Source organism: Quercus robur, chromosome 8 (genome assembly GCF_932294415.1).
Source record: "Quercus robur chromosome 8, dhQueRobu3.1, whole genome shotgun sequence".
Classification (NCBI taxonomy): domain Eukaryota; kingdom Viridiplantae; phylum Streptophyta; class Magnoliopsida; order Fagales; family Fagaceae; genus Quercus; species Quercus robur.
This window is the reverse complement of record NC_065541.1, coordinates 51,642,004-51,661,183: the sequence shown is the minus strand read 5'-3', so window position 1 is coordinate 51,661,183 and position 19,180 is coordinate 51,642,004. Positions and strand designations below refer to the sequence as shown.

The 19,180-nt window shown below is 41.8% G+C and overlaps 1 protein-coding gene across 2 annotated transcripts in view; it reads right to left on the bottom strand.

Annotated features, from left to right (window-relative positions):
• The window catches only part of LOC126696925 (acyl-CoA hydrolase 2-like), a 42,918-nt gene that overhangs the window by 12,004 nt on the left and 11,734 nt on the right, over positions 1–19,180 (bottom strand). Inside the window, exons 12-17 of one of the 2 annotated variants that reach the window (XR_007646116.1) lie at positions 18,805–18,909; positions 18,597–18,653; positions 18,014–18,115; positions 17,461–17,509; positions 17,303–17,371; positions 17,005–17,142 (exon numbers count right to left, since the gene is read on the bottom strand). Coding sequence is in view for 1 of the 2 variants with exons in the window: in XM_050393688.1 (XP_050249645.1) it covers positions 17,065–17,142; positions 17,303–17,371; positions 17,461–17,509; positions 18,014–18,115; positions 18,597–18,653; positions 18,805–18,909 (460 nt within the window). In the remaining variant the exon portion in view is untranslated. Of the gene's footprint in view, positions 1–16,744; positions 17,143–17,302; positions 17,372–17,460; positions 17,510–18,013; positions 18,116–18,596; positions 18,654–18,804; positions 18,910–19,180 lie in introns of those variants that run through there. The other variant, XM_050393688.1, reaches the window with a different exon arrangement.

Below are 19,180 nucleotides of genomic sequence, written 5' to 3'. Positions count from 1 at the left end.
TCAATTTGGTGACTAAACCACTGGAACCGATAGCTAGAATGGGGGCTTTAACGATCGAACCATTGGAACTAATAGTCAAAACGGTGGCTCCGAGGACCAGACTATCAACGATCACCATCAAAGCGATATCTCAATGATTGGACCGCCAACACCGGTCAACAAAACATCGTCTTCGGTTACCGGACCTCTGACACTAGTTGCGGCACAACATGTTTGGCCATTGGACCACCAATATTGGACATCGATGTGGCGTCTCTGGCCATCAAATCGCTAGCACAGATCACCAGTGAGGCATCTCCTACCACTTGATTTTCGGTGAGACGTCTCTTGCCACTGGATTGACAACATTGGTCGCCGAAAACCAGACTGATGACCTAGCGATCAAATGGGAGAGGGGAAGCCACTGTGTGTTTTTTAAAAATGTTTTACCAAATTTTTAAAGGTAAAACAATTTACAAATTTTTATAAAGGTTTTTACTATCAACAGAAAATATTTTATAAGTTTGACTATATTTTACCTGTAAACAAATACCTGAAAATAGAAAAACATTTTTTGAAAAATATTTCACTTCAAAACATCTCAAAATCAATCAAGTTTGGGACTGCATCAACTGAAGTAGATAACATCTCAAAATTAGCATGTAACATTTGTTTTGTTGAGGACACTATTGGCATATGGCTCAAAATATTTCACTTCAAAACATCTCAAAATCAATGAAGTTTGGGCTGCATCAAATGAATTTAATAACATCTCAAAATCAACATATAACATTGTGAGAGTGCTTTTTCTTTAGCACACAGGCCCAAGGATCTTGGGCTAAATGATTATAGTTTGGTGGACTGGGTTTTGATTCATCGCAGCTAAAGGGCTGTTTAAGAACCAAGTGGTGCACAGGGCATACTTTCTACAATACACATAAACTAGCAAACAAGGATATTTGTATTGAACAACAATCAAAACAGCAAAAGTAATGCAAAGCAAACAGTAAATGTATAAAGTTATGGTTAGGGATCCTCAAATTAATAAGAAATATTTCATTAAATTTTCTCTATTATGATTACAGTGTGCTCACTAAGACATGATACAAGGTTCAAGTAAGCTCAAAAATCACAGACTTAGATGGCTATTCAAGTCTCTAAGACTTGCAAAGTTTGAATCTTTTTTAATCCGAGTATGTGCTATAGTGACTTTTTCTAGGATACCGGGAGATGATTTACTAATTTCTCTGTGTTTTTCTCAACAGATTTTTCTCAAATGATTCTTGTTCTGATTTCTGTTGCCTTCTTCACGATCCTCCCCCCTATTTATAGTGTTATTTTTAGGGTCCCAGGGAACCATTGATTTCCCTGTTTTGCCCCTTAGGTACCAGAGCCCGTTTTGTGCCCATCGCCCAGAAGGTCGAGTTTTCCTTGTTTCTCATTTTTTTTCTTCCTTTTGGTGTTGTTTCCTCGAAAGCCCATGGCTGACTATCTATTTCGGAGTGCACTGGTTTCTGATGTCACGTTCCTCATGGTTCAACTTTTGGCCATCCTTCCTCTTTATCTTTTTTCTCAAATGGGCGAAATCCCACTCTGCCGGTTCGAAAAACCTTTGCTGCTACTCCCCTTTTTATAGCCCTTCATTCTGATTCCCCGAGGTACCGTCCATTTGCGCTGTGAGAGATCACTCCAGGTTTTCTTCTTTTTCTTGCTGGATCTCTGGTACCTGAGAAGGATGTATCCATCCTCTGTTTCTTGTGTTCTTTTGGCTTTCCCTTTGAGCTGTCTTAATCCTCTCTTAGTTGTGCTACACACCTCGGGGATCCCGAGCCTTTGGCAGCCTCTAAGGATCCCGACTCAGCTTTCTTTTTACGCTGGTAATTTTCCAATCTTCTGATCTGGGCTTCTTTTCTTTTTCTTCTTTCTTTTCTTATAAGCTTCCGGGCTTGTCTTTTTCTTTATGTTTTTGGGCTTCAAGCCTTTTAGGCTTACCATCTCTTTTCATTTTCCATGGCCCCTTGTGTTTATTTCTTTGGGCTTGGATGCTGTGATTTTTTGGACCTCAACATTTAGCCCTCCGAGCTCGTGGGTTGCCTGAAGCCCACACGTGAGTACTTCAAGGTTTCTTAGATTCCGTAGGATTTCCTTTTAATCATCCCTGGGCTCCTTTCTTCCTTTTTCAGGATTCGGGCCTTTCTTGTTGCTTTTTGGATATCCTAGCCTTTTCTGTGTGTCGTGTTTCTTTATTTTGTAATTTCCCCTTTGCACGAGACGTGGCAATTAAGTATTTAGAGTAGAACTTCCTTCACCCACTTTTTACGTTCCCCGTAACTTCCTTTAATAACTGCTAATTAATCTCTCATTCAAAATTAAATATTTTGGCAACTGGCGCATCTTTCTATACATTGTCTTCTCCAACTATTCTTTGTGCCTTTATTGCGGGCGCTTCACATTATCTCTTTGCTTCCCTGAGTCTCCTATTCTTAGGTCTCTTTTCTCTCTTTCAATCAGTCCGCTACTCCCGTTTCCCTTTTCCATTCTTCCAATCCTCCTTACTTCTCATCATACCCATTACTTTAATGGCTTCTTCTTCTTCTCGAAAAAGAAGAGAGCGTACTCCCAGCCCTTCTGAGGGTGAAAGCTTTTCTAGTTCTGCTTAGAGCAAGTCTCATGAGGTCACTAAGCGCCCGGCTTTTCCCTTACGGGACCCCTGGTACTCTCCTAGTCTATCTTTCCCTTAGGTGTCTCATGGTGAGGCCCCTCTATCCCCTCATGCTTGGGTATTTTCTGGTCAGGCGGGTTTCATTGGTTCTGCTCAAGTTCCAGACCCTAGAGAAATTTTTGATCTTCAGATCAGGTAGGGACTTTGAGAGGCGGTGCCTATCTTCTTTGATTTCGTTCTTGGGAAAATCCAAGGTTGGCCTATCTGGGTGGATAAGGAACTATCTGATGAGGAGTTCGTGGGTCGCTTGGAGCGCGTTGGGATCCTGAAAGCGGTGGCGATTTTTAGGAATCTTGAAGGTTTCAGAGACGCTAAGGGTCTCAGGCATCTGGTACATCGTTGGTGCCCTTCTCTTCACACCTTTTTCTTTTCTGTTGGTGAGTTGACAATTACCCTGGAAGATGTGGTCAACAACTTCCTTCTCCCGGTGTTTGGGGATGAGAATCCTTTTGATATTATTCTTTCTGAAGAGGATCTCTCGAGGTAGAAAACAAGTTGTTTAGCCATTTTGGTGGTCGCACTGTTTCTCCTGGTGGTAAGCCGGCCAAGATGGGGAGATGGGTTATGACCCTTTCTCGTGAGAAAGATAAGGAAGTTAGGCGAGCTGGTTTCCTAGAGTTTTGGCTTAGTAAGTTCCTGTTTAATGAGTTCCCGGGGTACGGGGTTAAGTCTACTTTCTTTCCGTTGGCAATTAAGTTGGCTTAAGGCACTCAGTACCCTTTAGCCCCCTTGTTCTTGGGTCATGTCTATTCTCAATTAGATCAGCTTCACGGAGATGAAGCCGAAGGTGACTCTTGTTATGTAATCACTTCATCTCTTCACTGTGCCATCCTTCAGATATTTATGTGGGATCGTTCTTCAGCCACTTTGGCTAAGTGTAGGAATTTAAAGTTTGTGAAAGACAAATTCCAAGGATCCCTCGATATAATTAAGGGTCTTTGTGGTAATTCAACTGATACTTTTCCCATCATCTTTCACTGGATTAGTCTGAAAGGTTGCGGTCTCAACCTAGTTGAGTTGTTTGATCAAGCAGGACATTTACACTAGAGATCTCCCCGGGAGTTTGGTCCTGGCTTTGCTTGCGATTCTGTGTTGTCTTCTTTTCTTACTTCTACAGGAAATACTTTTGATTTGCACCGCGGTGATGAGGGCAATTTAGCCTACCTGGCTTGTATTAGTCCCTCTTGGCTTCCTGTGCCTTCTTTGAGCGGCCTAAGGTATACTCATTACTCAGCACACTGGGTACTTTGGCAATTCGGTTTCGATCAGGATATTCCCCCAGTGTTTAAAGATATAGTACCGTCTCTTCCCTTTTTGGATCCTTTTTTGAGACTGCAGGCCTTCTCTTATTGGTCGTGGAGGAGCCCTCAGTTTGCAGTGCCCAATTCCCAAAGAGGAGTTTTTGCCTCCATGGTTTGGTTATATTGGCTATTGGAGGAGAGTACAAAAATCTTTTGTTGATTACGTTGGTTCTGGCATAATTAGGGAAACCCCCAATCCTAGTATTTCTTCTACTCCAATATCCAATAAATGCCTATCCCTGCCTACTGCTGGAATTGTTTCTACTGCTGTGAGTAGTAAGACAGGGTTCGTGGAATGGCATGCTTCCAGGGGAGGTTGGCTAACTTATGCACAGGATTTTCCAGCAACTTGGTCGGGCTGTGGTCTTATCATTGGTACTTCTTCCGGGGTACCCATTAAGAGGGGTGCAATAGAGGCAATAGGTGCTGCCACTCCCGCAGGTAAAGGCAAGGAGAAAGGGATTAGGCCGAAAAAATTGAAAGCAACTGATGTTGAAGAAAGTACAGAGGGCACGGAGGCTGGTCCTAAGGCAAAAAAGAGAAAGACTGGGAAATCCCAGAAACAATTGGTGACTCCGGAGGAAAAGGAAGTCGGGCAACCTTTGGTTACAAGGACCCGGAAGAAAACTAAGGTAGAGTCTTCTTTTTCCCAGGTTTCTGTGACTTCTTCAGTCCATGGTCCTTTGGGATCCTCTGATTTTGTATCTCAGCCCCCTTTAGGACTCTCTGGGCGTACTCGTAGTAAACAAAAGACCATCAAAGAATTTGTAGAGAGAGAGAGAAAGGCAAGACCTCTTTCCTTCTTCTTTCTTTTATATTTGTCATTATTGTTGTCGTCACTTCCCCCTTTTAGCTAATGAGTGGTTGTTTCCTTTGCAGTCCAAACGCAAATCAGATTCCAAGAAGGGTAGAAGTTAGTCATCCGGTGATGATGTGGTATGGCCTTGCCTTATTCATGCCTCTTCGTTTGCTCTTATTCCTTTCTCTGGTACTGTGTGTTTGTGACACCTAGTTGTCTACACTTATTATTGTTTGTCTTCCTTTTTTCTTTAGGTGGAGGTGTCTCCTCCCATGGCTGGTAGGGTTCTGGAGGAAGAGACGGTTACAGCCCTTTCTGTTGCGTTTCCTAGTATGAAGGAGGAGCCCCTTAGTGGTGGCATGGCTGAGGAGACTGGGCAGCCAATGCAGGGTGTCCAAGCTACCCAGGATCCCGAAACTTCCCAACTCCCTGCATCCCAAAGTCCTCAACTTGAGCAGACTCCTAATCCCATCAGAACTGTGTTTCCTCATATGATGTTAAGTAAAGAATTTTTGGGAGGCACGCCTCTGTCTAAACAAACGGGTGAGCCATATTTTCCTTTATAATAGTGTTTAACTCTATTTCTCTTTTGTCCCATTTTTCTGTCCTTCCCTTTTTTGAGTTCCTTCTTTCCTTTCTCTTTTTAGGTCAAGCTAGTGTGAGGTCTGTTCCCAACGTTGCCTCTTCTTTGAAATCAGAGGATTCTGAAGGTAGGTATAGATCATTCTTACTGTGTTTCCTTTTCTTTCTTTCTTTTTATACCTTTTCCCCGCCTTCTTCTTCTATGGCAAAGCACCCTACATCTCTACCTTTTTTTAGCCGTTTTGCTACAGTTTCCTCATCCTTTCTTCAACTTGTTTTGTGTCCTTTTCCAGAATCTTCCAAGAAGCCAAAGGAGCAAGAGGAGGAGGTTCCGCCTCAGGAGGCCGATACTGGTTTGCTCTTTTTCCTTCTCTCTTTCTTTTTGCCACTTTTTTTTTTTTTTGAACTAAGTCTGTTTTTCCCTTTTTTTGTGAGTGTTGATACAGGTGTTAGGGATTCTGAGTTTGTGGTTCCTGAGGGAGTTGTGGGAACCGTTCAGGTTGCTGATCTTCAAACAAACCAAAAGGCTGAAGGTTCTCCAACTCTTGCAGGTGGGGATACAGTGATGGGGGACGTTCCGGGAGTGATTGCATTAAATCTTGATTCAAGGCTTTCCATCTTCTTGGCTCGTTTTGATCTTATGAAGTTCAACAGCCTTCCTGCTAGCCACTTCCATTCCTTTGGGTCCTCTTATGACAGCTTCTTGCGTTTCTCCGTGCCTGTGGAGGGTCTGCCGTTGCTAGAAAGTTTGCTCAAGAGTCATGGAGACTTTACTAGCGGTTTTAAGGGAGGTGTTTTTTTGGGTAACATCCTGATGTAGTTGCTGTGTGCTGTGCTGATTTCTTTGAGAGATTCTTCTGTAGACTCCTTATCTGAAGAGAAGCTTTTGGGGTGGAGAGGAGTGGTTCAGGACCTTTTAGAGGCCAAATTCAACCTGTCCTTCTTGCTGGATCATTTGCGTCTACTGGCCCACGTGCTATTCTAGAGGCAGGCTTCCAGGAGTATAGATGCTGAGATTGCTGCTGCTGAGGAAGTTCTAGCTTCTGCTCACAAGGCCTTGCAAGATTTGAAGGTTAAAAGGCAGAAAATTCTTTCTTCTTCAGCTGTGCCTGCTATTTCCCCAGATGGTTCTCTGTTGACTGACCTCATTTCCTAGCTTTTCCCCTCTCCCTTTTTAGATGTGTATAAACAATTTGGGGCTGTATAAGTTTCTATTTTTTCTTCTACTTGAACACTACTTTTTTTTTTTTTTGCATAGATTTGTATTTGTGTTTCGAGGCTACTTTTAAGTGTTTGCATTTTAAAACTGTTTCTCAGTGTTTGTGTTTCAAGACTACTTCTAATTTTTCTTAATAGCATGTGGATTTGCTTGTTTCCCTTTGATACATTGTTTTTCTTTCCCCTCTTTTCTCTTTTACTTATTGAGTCCTGGGCCATGGTTCCTACAAGCCTTACTGTAGGTCCTAGATCAGGTACCCGGTGGTTATTTTGTTGGCAAGTACTGAACTGGGTACATTGGGTATCCCCTCCTCTTTTTTTTTTTTTTTCATATATTATTTATATATATATGATCCCAGTTCATGAACTTGACAAGTCCCCTTTTTGTCAAGTGCTAAGCTAGGTATCCTGGGCACTTACTTTTGCTTGTGATCCTAGACCATGCATTTGAAACTATCTGTGAGGTGGATCCTGGGTCATGTGTCAAAAGGTATTTATTATTATTTTTTTCTTTTGTCTTGACCTAGATATCCTTCCTCAATTCTGTCCAAACTTGGACTTTGCAATATTTAGGACTCAAAGGCTGAAGGAAAAAGAAAACTTCATTGAATTAAAATACAGTCATCATTTAAGGAACATAGAAAAAGTCATTAAAGATAGTACGGACCACAGAGTGTCATTCTATCATAGGTTCCTGAACAAAATCATTTAGACAAGAATTCATAGAAAAAGCGAAGAAATGATAAAAGAAAAAACACTTAGCAAGTTATGGAGTTGGCAAAAGGATCTTGGTGTGCTGAGACCTCTTCTTTCTTATGCGTAGTACTGTTTCAGCCATTTCCCATTTATGGGTTATGTCAGGACTGTTCCATCTTCTTTTGTAAGGTAGTAATACCCACTTTCATGAGCTGTCCTGATGATGTAGGGTCCTTCCCATTTTGGGGCGAATTTGGAGGGCCCTAGAAGATTCCTCCTTACGTGTTCTGTCATCCTTAGTACCAGCTGCCCTTCAGTGAAAGTTTTTGGGCGTACTGTTTGTGCGTATGTTTTAGTCATTCTTTGCTGGTACCTCTGGCTTCTCTTCTTGGCTAGTTCTCTTTCTTTCTCTACCCCTTCCAGATCTGCCAATCTCCTTTCATTGTTTGTGTCCTCAGTTTCTTCTTGGCTTTCTTCAAGGACCACTCTTGGTGTAGGAACAACTAATTCCACAGGGCTGATAACTTCTGTTCCATAGACTAGGGAAAATGGAAAAAATACCGTGGCTGTTTTTACAGAGCTCCTGCATGCCCAAAGTACATCTGCCAAATGGTCACTCCATTTCCCTCCATACTCGTGCTTCATCTTTTTAAGCATCTTCAGCATCACCCTATTAGTGGCCTCAGTCTGGCCGTTTCCTTATGGGTAGTGTAGGGGCGGTTTTTGGGGCCCAGGCCCAACAAGTAAGTGGTTCTGGCCCAAAAGTCCCCAGACAATGAATTTGTAGAGAGCGGGTTACAGAACTAGGGTTAGACGAAGTGAATGTCAGTTAGAGGTGTGCCATGCTACATATTGAACGTGAGAATATTCCATTTTAGTTCACAGGATATCGATCCGAGGAGACGTATAAGTGCACCTCTTGCTCTGGTTACAAACTACAGAATTCTTTCACCTCTCTCTCTTTCTCTCTTTTTTCCTCCATTCTCCGATCCCCTCTTCATGGGGATTTCCTTCTCTTATATAGCCTCCTTAAATTGATAAGGACCTTACACTTGTTAACCATCTGGACCTTCACTTGAGTGCCTGTCCCATCGGACATCTTCCTTATCTTTCTTTGAGTTGCACTGGCCAATGTAACACTGTTCGCCTGTCTTCTCCACATTAATGCGGCTGAAAAAGTAGTTTTCTTGCATTTAATGCGGCAGTTGTGGCTTCTCCCTGACATCTTACATTTTTCTCTTTCTTGCTGTGTGAGGCTCATCCTACTACCCACGTTCGTCTAGGATGGTTCTTCACTGTGGAGGGGACGCACATTGGGCCTATATTTGTGTGTCCGAGGAGAAATTCCTCCTCGGACGTCTTTTAAAACAAACTGGGCTCCACAGGATTGGGTCAGAAGTCTTTTGGGCCCCTATTCCCCTTTGGGTCATGGTTGGGCTTCATGTGGGGCCCCAGGCCCATTGTTGACTTTGGGAATTTCACCCCTACAGGTAGTATGGGGTGGACCTTCTATACTTGATGTAATATGCCTCAGTCAACCCCTTCATGTCTTTGTTTATGAACGGGGTCCCATTGTCACTAATCAATCTCCTGGGATCCCGAACCTTGTAATGATATGTTCTCGAATGAAGTTTGCTACAGTTGCTCCAGTGGCTTTTTTCAAAGGGATGGCCTCTACCCATTTTGTAAAGTACTCTGTGACTGCTAAGATCCATATGTAACCATTGGATGGAGGGTTTATAGGCCCTATGAGATCGAGCCCCCAAGTGTGAAAAGGTCATGGTGTCGTCATATCCTGCAACACATTTGGGTGAGTATGGATCGCATCTCCAAGGACTTGACAGGTGAGGCAGGTTTTGACTAGTTCCTCGGAGTCCCTTTTCATCGTTGGCCAGTAATATCCCAACAGTAATAACTGTTTATAGAGCCTTCTCTTTCCCGGGTGACTCCCACAATCACCAGAATGGACTTTCCTGACTACTTCTCTAGCTTCCCTTGGCCCCAGGCATCTTAGGGAATCTCCACTGTATCACTTTTTGAATAGGATCCCGTTCTGCAAGAAGTACCTGTCTGCAAATTTCTTGAGCTGGTGGGCTAGTGTCCTGTCAGTTGGTAGGATCCCTTGAGCCAAGTATTCTATGAAGGAAATTCTCCAATCTTCTATAACAAACACAGCATAGCTTTCTTCCTTGTTTATTGCAAGCCGACACTCTTGACATTTTTCCTGTATAGTTGTTGCCTCTTTGTTCATATTCGGCCAGTAGTATCCCATGCATTGCATTCTTCTATATAGGCTGATCTTTTCTGCGATCCCACAGGCTTGGGTATGTAATTCTTCTAACCTCAATTTTTCTTCCTTCTCGTTGATACACCTGGATAGGATTCCTCCAGGCAGCCTTCTGTACAATTCCCCTTCTATCAGAGTGTAATCCTTCAGCTCTTTGATGTTCCCTCCGGATCCTGCCTTTTTCATTTTTTCTTTGACTTCGCTCCTTCAATCCCACTGCTTGGACTCTTCGGGGTACATCTTTTGGAGGATCCTTATGGTAGAATGTTCCTACTTTCCTATCCTTACCAGCGTGTCTCTTCCTTTGAATGGTATTTGGGTTCCCAGGGTGGCGAGCGCATCAGCAAACTTGTTTTCACTTCTTTGAGTGTACTCTATGCTAAAGGTCTGGAATTCCAGCTCTAGCCTTTGCGCCCAAGTCCTGTAGGCTGCTAAACTTTGTTCTCTTAGCGCAAAGTCACATTTCACTTGGGAAACTATAAGATTGGAGTCTCCCAATACTCTCATATGCTTTACTCCTATACTGAGTGCTATAATTAGCCCGGTCAAGTTCGCCTCATATTCAGCTGCATTATTAGAGTATGAGAACCCAAGCTTGAAAGACAAGGGTATGGTGTCCCCATTCTCATAGCTTAGTACAACTCCTACCCCATTTGAAGTTGTTGTAGCTGACCCATCGAATCTCATTGTCCATTTCTTTCCTGAGATCTCTGCCACTGCCACATCTCCTGGGATTTCTTCACTCAGTGGGCTTTCTTCCTTTCCTAGGAACTGAGCTAGCAGATCTGTTATGGCTTGACTTTTGACAGCCTTGGAGGTCTTGATGCCTATGTCACATTGAGAGAGCAAGACCAGCCACTGTGCTATCCTTCCCATGAGAAGGGGCTGGTGCAGGAGTGCCTTTATGGGGTGGGACTTGGTCACCAATAGGATCTGGTGAGCTGAGAAATACCTTTTCAGCCTCTGGGACACGAAGATAATTACTAGGCAGGCTTTCTCTATTCTGGGGTACCTAGTCTCGGCGTCTTTGAGTGTCCTACTTATGTAATAGATAGGTTGCTCGTTCCTATAGTCATCTCCTTGTGCTAGCAAGGCTCCTATTGCCTAGGAGTTTGATGCTAAGTACAGCAACAGAGATCGCCCACGCACTGGTGCTTGGAGGGTGGGCAAATGATTCATGATCTGCTAAATCTTTTGGAAGGCCTCCTGTTGTTCCATTCCCTAAGTGAACTCAGTTCCCTTTTTCAACGGTTTGGATAAACTCGTCGTAACTGAAGCTAACCTAGGCACAAATCTCCTAATATAGGAGACCCTTCCTAGGAAGCTTTTGAGCTCCCTTACCATTGCCGGTCTTTTCATTGTGGCAATGGCTGTAACTTTGGCTGGATCTATACTTATACTTTTGTGATGTACCAGAAACCCAAGGAACTTTCTAGCAGACACCCCGAAGGCACATTTCATGGGGTTCATGCGTAGTTTGTACTTCCTGCATCTTTCAAAAACTTGCTCAAGTACCCGAAGGTGTCCTGTCCTAGTTTTTGATTTGACCACAATATCATCTACGTAATCTTCCATCTCCTCATGCATCATGTCATGAAAGATAGTTGTCATGGTTCGCTAGTACGTAGCCCCTCGTATTTTTGAGGCCAAAAGGCATTACGGTGTAATAAAAATTTCCAATTGGAGTTCTGAATGCCGTTTTCTCTGCATCTTTGGTAGCCATGCGAATTTGGTTGTACCCACTGTACCCATCCATAAACGAGAACATAGAACTTCCTGCAGCTGAATCTACAAGGAGGTCGATATTGGGCAAAGGGAACTCATCTTTTGAGGCACGCCTTATTCAGGTTGCGAAAGTCCACACAGCAACGGATCTGACCATTTTTCTTTTTCACAAGTACTATGTTAGAAAGCCATTTGGGGTGCTGGATGGGTTTGATAAAACCAGCTGTTAGCAGCTTTTTGACTTCTTGAATTATCTAAGCTTTTATCTCGGTGTGAAAGACCCTAGCCAGCTGAACTACTAGTCTTATTCTTGGGTCCACGTTAAGAGAATGAACTACCAATCTCGGGTCTAAACCAGGCATTTCATCATAGGTCCATGCGTATACATCCCTGTACTTTTGGAGTAAGGCCACTAATTACTCCCTTTCTTATGCCATCAGCTGACTGTTAATAAAGACAGGCTTCTGGGATCCCAGCTCGACTCCCAAATTTATTTCCTTTAATTCTTCCTCAGGCTGAATCTGGGCTTCCTTGACTGGTTCCTCTAGGATTTCCTCTTGGGCCATCATGCAACCTGGTGGTCCGGGACCTTTCTGCTTGATGCATTCAGGTCCCGTGCGCCTTCACAAGCGATAAATCAACCTTCCCCCGGGTTCTCGCACCACCACACATTCTCGGGATCCTAAAGAGCTGAGCTCCCTCTTTTACCTTTTTCTTTCCTGAAGGTTTCTCAGGTCAAGGGTGCTCTTTCCTCTTTCTTCTTCTTCTTCTTCCAGGATAGGTACTCCTAGAGTACCTGGCGTGGGGCTCTCATCATCTGGCTCTAGCTCATCATAAAATATTGTTTCTGCAAAGTTCACTTCTCCTTGGCTGAAAGGGTTACGGTTGGCAGGGATCCTCACGGACCTCCCGTTCAATCTCCCTTTAATACACTGATGGTACGTAGACGGAATAAGGCGGTGTTTATGGAGCCATGGGTGTCCCAACAGTACATGGTAGGATACCTCTACATTAATTACATGAAACCTTGTCAGCGCCACTATTGGTCCTACTCTCAAGGCTAGCTGCACGTACCCTTCAGTTGATTCCACTGACCCTCCAAATCCTGTTATCTCCATGGGAGTCCACAGGATCCTTCTGTCAACCAGGCCCACGGCTTCTAGGGTGCTTAAGGCTATGAGGTTGAGTGATGCCCCTGTGTCCACCAATACTCTTCTGACTTGGACACCATTTATTGTGGCCATTAGATAAAGTGTTCTACGGTGGTCTGGATGCTCAACCTCCATGTCCTCATCGGTGAAAGTTATTGCATTGGTTGTCTCCAGGAAAGCTCGACTAGCATGTGACTCTGTTGTGAAACATTCCATTCCCGAATCAGCTGCTATGCTCATGAGAGACTCTGTGGCCACCCTTCTTGCTTCTGGTCCAAATCCCAGTTGGTTAAATAGTGACCTGAACTTGGGATTCTTCTGGAAGGTCCTGGCTGTGCTTGGGTGGAAGGATCCTTCAGATTCTCCCGCTTCTGCCGGGTTCCCATGGATTACTACCGCTACCATCCCTTTCCCTTTGTGGTTGGGCAAGGGGTTCCTATGCACTTCTGGCTCCTTCTAAGTGAGCTCTAAGGTTCCTTCTCTTAGCTTTTTGTGGAAGATTCTACGGAGGGTCCAACAATCCTTGGTGGAATGCTTGATATAATTATGGATCCTGCAAAACAAATGGTTATTCCTTTCTTCCTCAGTTGGTGGCTTGGACACAGTAAATGGCCTAACAACTCCATCTCCGATCTATTTGTCCAGGACATGGTTTAACTCCTCAACTGTACATGGGATCACTGGTGGTTCCTCGAACACCTTACAGTTAGGCCTTTTCCTTTTCTCTCCCACTGATGCTGTCATGGCTAGGGATACTAGCATCCTTTTTGTCCTCATAGTTTGTGTTGTCCTTCTAATTCTCTGTAACAGGTTAGCAAACTGTGCGATGCATAAATTTTCGAGGTTGAGTTTGTAATTGAAAAGCATGTTGGATATACAGGTTTCTACAAGTTCTTTTTCTTCGGGGTCCTCATAGCAATCTAGGGACACATCTTCAAATCTTTTAATGAACTGGACATGATCCTCCCTAGGCCTTTGCCTTACCATTTGGAGGTTTTGGAAAGTGGTCTTGTTCTCACCAGGGTAATACTTAGCACAAAATCTCTCCATCATTTCATCCCAGGTTTTAATGGACCCAAGTCTCAGCGTGGTGTACCAAGTATATGCTCTATCCACTAAGGATTTAGCAAATTCTCTTAGACATAGTTCTCTGTCTCTTGCGTAGGGGGCCTATAGTGTGAATGAACCTATTCACGTGTTCCACAGCGCTTCCATTTCTTCCGTCAAAAGGGTGGAACTTTGGGGGTTCATACCCTTTGGGGTATGGCTTGCCAAGAAGTTCTGGAGGAAACGGGAGATCTCGAGAGAATTGTTTGGAGATCCCCGAAAATTTTTCCCTTTCTTGCTCCAGGAGGGCACTGACATCTGCCAGTGTTAAGTACTGAGGGTTGGTTCTCCCTTTCACTGCTGACTCTCCTTCTGGTTGAGTTCCGTCTTGGTTACCAACAGGGGGAACATTGTCTCTGATTTCCTGTGTCCTGCCTTCTTTGAAAAGGTAAACTTCTTGCTCTAAATCCTTCAACATCGCTATCATCTGAGCCATGGGGTCTGGTTCCTGCCTTGTGTGCCTTTGTTCTGACATGACCTCCTGCTTTACCAGGGGTACCTCGCCTCTCTGTCTGGAAGCTACCTCGTTTTCTCCCACGGACTCAGAGGCCGTAGATGGCATATTAGTACCTTTGCTGTTCCTTTGTCTTGGAGGCATGCTATGCAAAAGGATTGCTTCTTCCCTCTTCTTTACCCAATCCCCAGTGGAGTTGCCAAAATGTGAGAGTGTTTTTTCTTTAGCACATAGGCCCAAGGATCCTGGGCTAAATGATTATAGTTTGGTGGACTGGGTTTTGATTCACCGCAGCTAAAGGGCTGTTTAAGAACCAAGTGGTGCACATGGCATACTTCTTACAATACACATAAACTAGCAAACGAGGATATTTGTATTGAACAACAATCAAAACAGCAAAAGTAATGCAAAGCAAACAGTAAATGTACAAAGTTATGGTTAGGGATCCTCAAATTAATAAGAAATATTTTATTAAATTTTCTTTATTATGATTACAATGTGCTCACTAAGACGTGATACAAGATTCAAGTAAGCTCAAAAATTACAGACTTAAATGGTTATTCAAGCCTCTAAGACTTGCAAAGTTTGAATCTTTTTAAATCCGAGTATGCGCTATAATGGCTTTTTCTGGGATATCGAGAGATGATTTACTAATTTCTCTGTATTTTTCTCGATAAAGCTTTCTTAAATGATTCTTATTCTGATTTCTGTTGCCTTCTTCATGATCCTTCCCCCTACTTATAGCGTTATTTTTAGGGTCCCGGGGAACCATTGATTCCCCTATTTTGCCCCCTGAGTACCAGAGTCCGTTTTGTGCCCATTACCCAGAAGGTTGAGTTTTCCCTGTTTCTCATTTTTCTTCTTCTTTTTGGTGCTGTTTCCTCAAAAGTCCATAGCTGACTATCTATTTCGGAGTGCACTAGTTTCTGATGTCACGTTTCTCATGGTTCAGCTTTTGGCCATCCTTCCTCTTTATCTTTTTTCTCAAATGGGCGGAATCCCACTCTGTCGGTTCGAAAGTCCTTTGCTGCTACTCCCCTTTTTATAGCCCTTCATTCTGATTCCCCGAGGTACCGTCCACTTGCGCTATGAGAGATCACTCCAGGTTTTCTTCTTTTTCTTGCTCGATCTCTGGTACCTGAGAAGGACGTATCCATCCTCTGTTTCTTGTGTTCTTTTGGCTTTTCCTTTGAGTTGTCTTAATCCTCTCTTGGCTGTGCTACACGCCTCGGGGATCCTGAGCCTTTGGTAGCCTTTGAGGATCCCGATTCAGCTTTCTTTTTATGTTGGTAATTTTCCAATCTTCTGATCTAGACTTCTTTTCTTTTTCTTTTTTCTTTTCTTATAAGCTTCCAGGCTTGTCTTTTTCCTTATGTTTTTGGGCTTCAAGCCTTTTGGGCTTACCATCTCTTTTCATTTTCCATGGCCCCTTAAGTTTATTTCTTTGGGCCTGGGTGCTGTGATTTTTTGGACCTCAACAAATATTTGTTCTGTTGAGGACACTAATAGTCAGGTTTGTGAGTGGCTCCAACATCATTAGAAAAACAAACCGGAAGCTACAAGATTCATACACCCTCAATGTCCGCAAGTATGTGTATATATAATTTAATCTTTTTGTATATAGCTTAGTATCATCTCCAAAATGCTAATATATTCATCTCCTTCATACTCTTACCATTGCCTCTCCTCCTTCTATCTCATTTTTCTTATTTTCATAAGAACCAATACTAACTCATTAGGGATGACAAAATGTTTTCACCTTGTTTTGCTCTTGCCCAAGAAGGAACAAGATGGAGAAAGGATACCCATAACCTAATCCTATCCATGCCCTCCCTATGTGTAATTATATTGACATTCTAGATTTCTCTTCTTTTTTTTTTATATAAAAGCCCCGTGGATTCCAAATCCATCCACTTCTCATTAAAATTGTTGATAAAAATTGGTCACATGAGAATAATTAGAGACCATAGGGAGTATGATTAGGTGGGAGGGGATGGTCATATAGTGTTATAGATCACTTGCAAGTCGTGAGTAATTTCCATTAATGAAGTAAAAAAAGAAGTGAAACGAAATATTGATATTAAAAAAAAAAAAAAAAAAAAAAAACCAACTAGATTGAACAGGGAGTATGATTAGAAATTGAAAAACGGTTTAATAGAATTTTAAGAGTAATAATACATATATCACAGATCTCTCTCTCTCTCTCTCTCTCTCAGAGTAAAGAGCGAGTGTTTATCCGTTATGAGTGTGTCCATCTTTATTATAAATTTATGTCTTATGTGTATACGTGTCTGATACTAACTGTGTGCATTATATATTTATTTATTGTTTTTATAATGTTATTTGTGTGAATGTGTACTTGTATAGTATAAATATAATATAACTTTATATAATTTAATAAGTAGGAAATACAGAGAGTTTGTTACATTTGCATATATTGTTATCATATTATAATAACCTTTTGTTATAAAGTAAGAGATTCAAGACAAGAAAATAGTAAGCTTGTGATTGTTCAAGCATTTGATTGGCTAAATGGAACCCACGTTGTGTGTAACAAGACTAAGCTAGGGAGTGGAGACCAATCAATGTATTCAAAATTTCAAACTAAGCTTTCCCCCACAAGATCCACGATATTGAAAGTCTTGTAAATATAGGGGGATATGCCTCGAATAATTACTAGGTTAGCTAATGGCGTGTAGCTTATGAGTCTTGACTCATGTAAATGGACCAGCAGACTACCGTTTGCCTTGATTTATTATGAGGGCTATGCCTCTGGTTTATAATACATGTGATTGCTTTTTATCATGATATAATTTTTCAAGAGAAAAAGAAAGAGACAGAAAAATCAAATCTTGAATGCTACATAGTTGCAATAATTGACTTTCGCCCTTTGTCATTTTTGTTACAACTGCACAAATCATTATTGAATATTTAATATAAAAGGTCAATATTGGGGGAACGGGCAAAATCTTGGCACCTAAACCTGATGGATCACCAAAAGTTTAGCATAATACTCCATTGGCACGGCCTAGCATCAACCAGTTCACAGCTTCGACGCCGCAGGTGGAATTGTACTTCTAAGCACCCTAAGAAGGCCCTCTTGAGTTGCCGATGCAACGTGCTGCTCATCAAGATATGCATAAATCAGTTCATGACACAGACATCACTTGGATGGAGAGAAAACAGCAAAAAGCAAAGAAAGAGAAAAAGAGTAGGAGGTAATTAAAGAAGAATAAAGAAGATTGTTTCTGCTGTTTATGAACATATAATGAAATCTTTACCTCTCCCTTTCTATTGAAAATTTCGCCAGAAACAAAGCCGCGTGCATTGTAGGCAGCAGGACTGTATATCTGGGGGTAAAAATAAACCCAAACAAACTTGCATGCATAAGTATCTAAACAAAACTAAACATAAGAGCTAAACACTTTATGGCACGTACCGCAAATAATAGCCAGTCATCAGCTCTGACAGGCCGGTGAAAGTGCATCCTGAGATGGAAATGAAAACAAGCTCATAGTAATGAATTAATGATTGAAAAAAAAGTGGCAAAGGAATGCTCTTAAATCAACTTTGACCGTGAACTTAAATGCACATACAATATATAGTTGACAACATGCATGTCAGGATAATTAAGTTTGCCAACAGAAATACTACCAAGACATGACCAGAAACATCATTTGATAAATGATAGTAGCAGTGCATCTAGTCAACAATACAAAAGGAATTGTCACTTTTTTTTTTTTTTTTTCGATGCAGTTTGCTACAAGGCAATAGTTACCTGAATTCACTTCATGCTTCTCGTTTAAAATCTAAAACCATGTTAGCAAAATATGATTTGGTCATCTTTTTCAGACATATAACAGCTTAAAGTCCATTATAAAAGCAGGGCCTATTGTCAAACTGATACTGAATATAAAAGTACTCTATAATTTTGACATATTGGCCACACACTTTGGTGTTTAATTATCTGGTAATATGGCGCAGATACTTACGAGTGGTCCAGACTAACAGCACTTGTCTTCAAATTCTTCCTACGGTGGGGATTCATACTAACTTGAAAAAATATCAGATCTGAAGTATATGCCACTACGCATCTGCAAATGACCAAAAAAGCATATTAAAAAAAAAAAGGAACAAAACTAAAGCCAAGTAAATTGGGCCTTTATCCAGATATCATTAATAATATTTGAATTTATATTTGATTAAGAATACAACAAACATCGCATAGGGGCATTATTTGTGCTGGTAAACTGTCCAAAGAATTCTTTTATATATGCCAACTAAACCTTTCTTGGGGCAAGGCCCACCAACAAAAATTTTCATCCTGACCTCTACGAAGGGTCAAAATAACAGTGAGGCAGATTTTTAGACATGTAAATATAACAGATAGATGATATGGCATGTTAACTTAATTGGAATATCAATAATTACAGTATAAGGCTCCCTCAAAAACTACGCAGAACAACACAAAAGGCCACATTGCTCATTCATTATGAGATACTCATTCTGCTCAGCTTTTATTCAAGCAAAGCAGAACCCACCTTGGATATATATTTATAAAAAGGTTTTGCTTACCTATGCAAGGCCTGATCATCAGAGAGTTTGCCCTTTGCTCTAAACCAATACCTCAAACTGCAATACAAATAAAATGTACTCAAAAGACGTGGCGTGTAAACATGGATTTGCATGCAAGCAAAAACCATATCCATATTTCTAGAATAAGTGATGTGCATATTTAGCCCATAGGAAAAGATGAATATCCAACACAATAATCCAGGCTAACCTTGGAGGAGATTTAGTCTGAATGGTTGAAGTTCTGGGCTCACAAAACCGTATCTCTATGGGCCAGGGGATGAAATTTTTAGCGGCCACCTTGTTCCGATAACTCCTGAATCAACCAAATACCAACATTTTAGCTATGTAAGACGAAAAAATTAGAGTCAATAATCTAACCAAACAACAGCTTTCATTCAGTTATTAGGCTCGTAATCAAAAGATGATCTTTAGGTACAATAACAATGAAAATCTATCCAATTTCACAATTACTGCAAAGCACACATTACCCAGGAAAACCAGCAACAGTACTCAAAACAAAACATAAGCAGACAGAACAGAACTACGAAACAATGTCCCATGCTTGTCTCTATCAATTCCTAAAA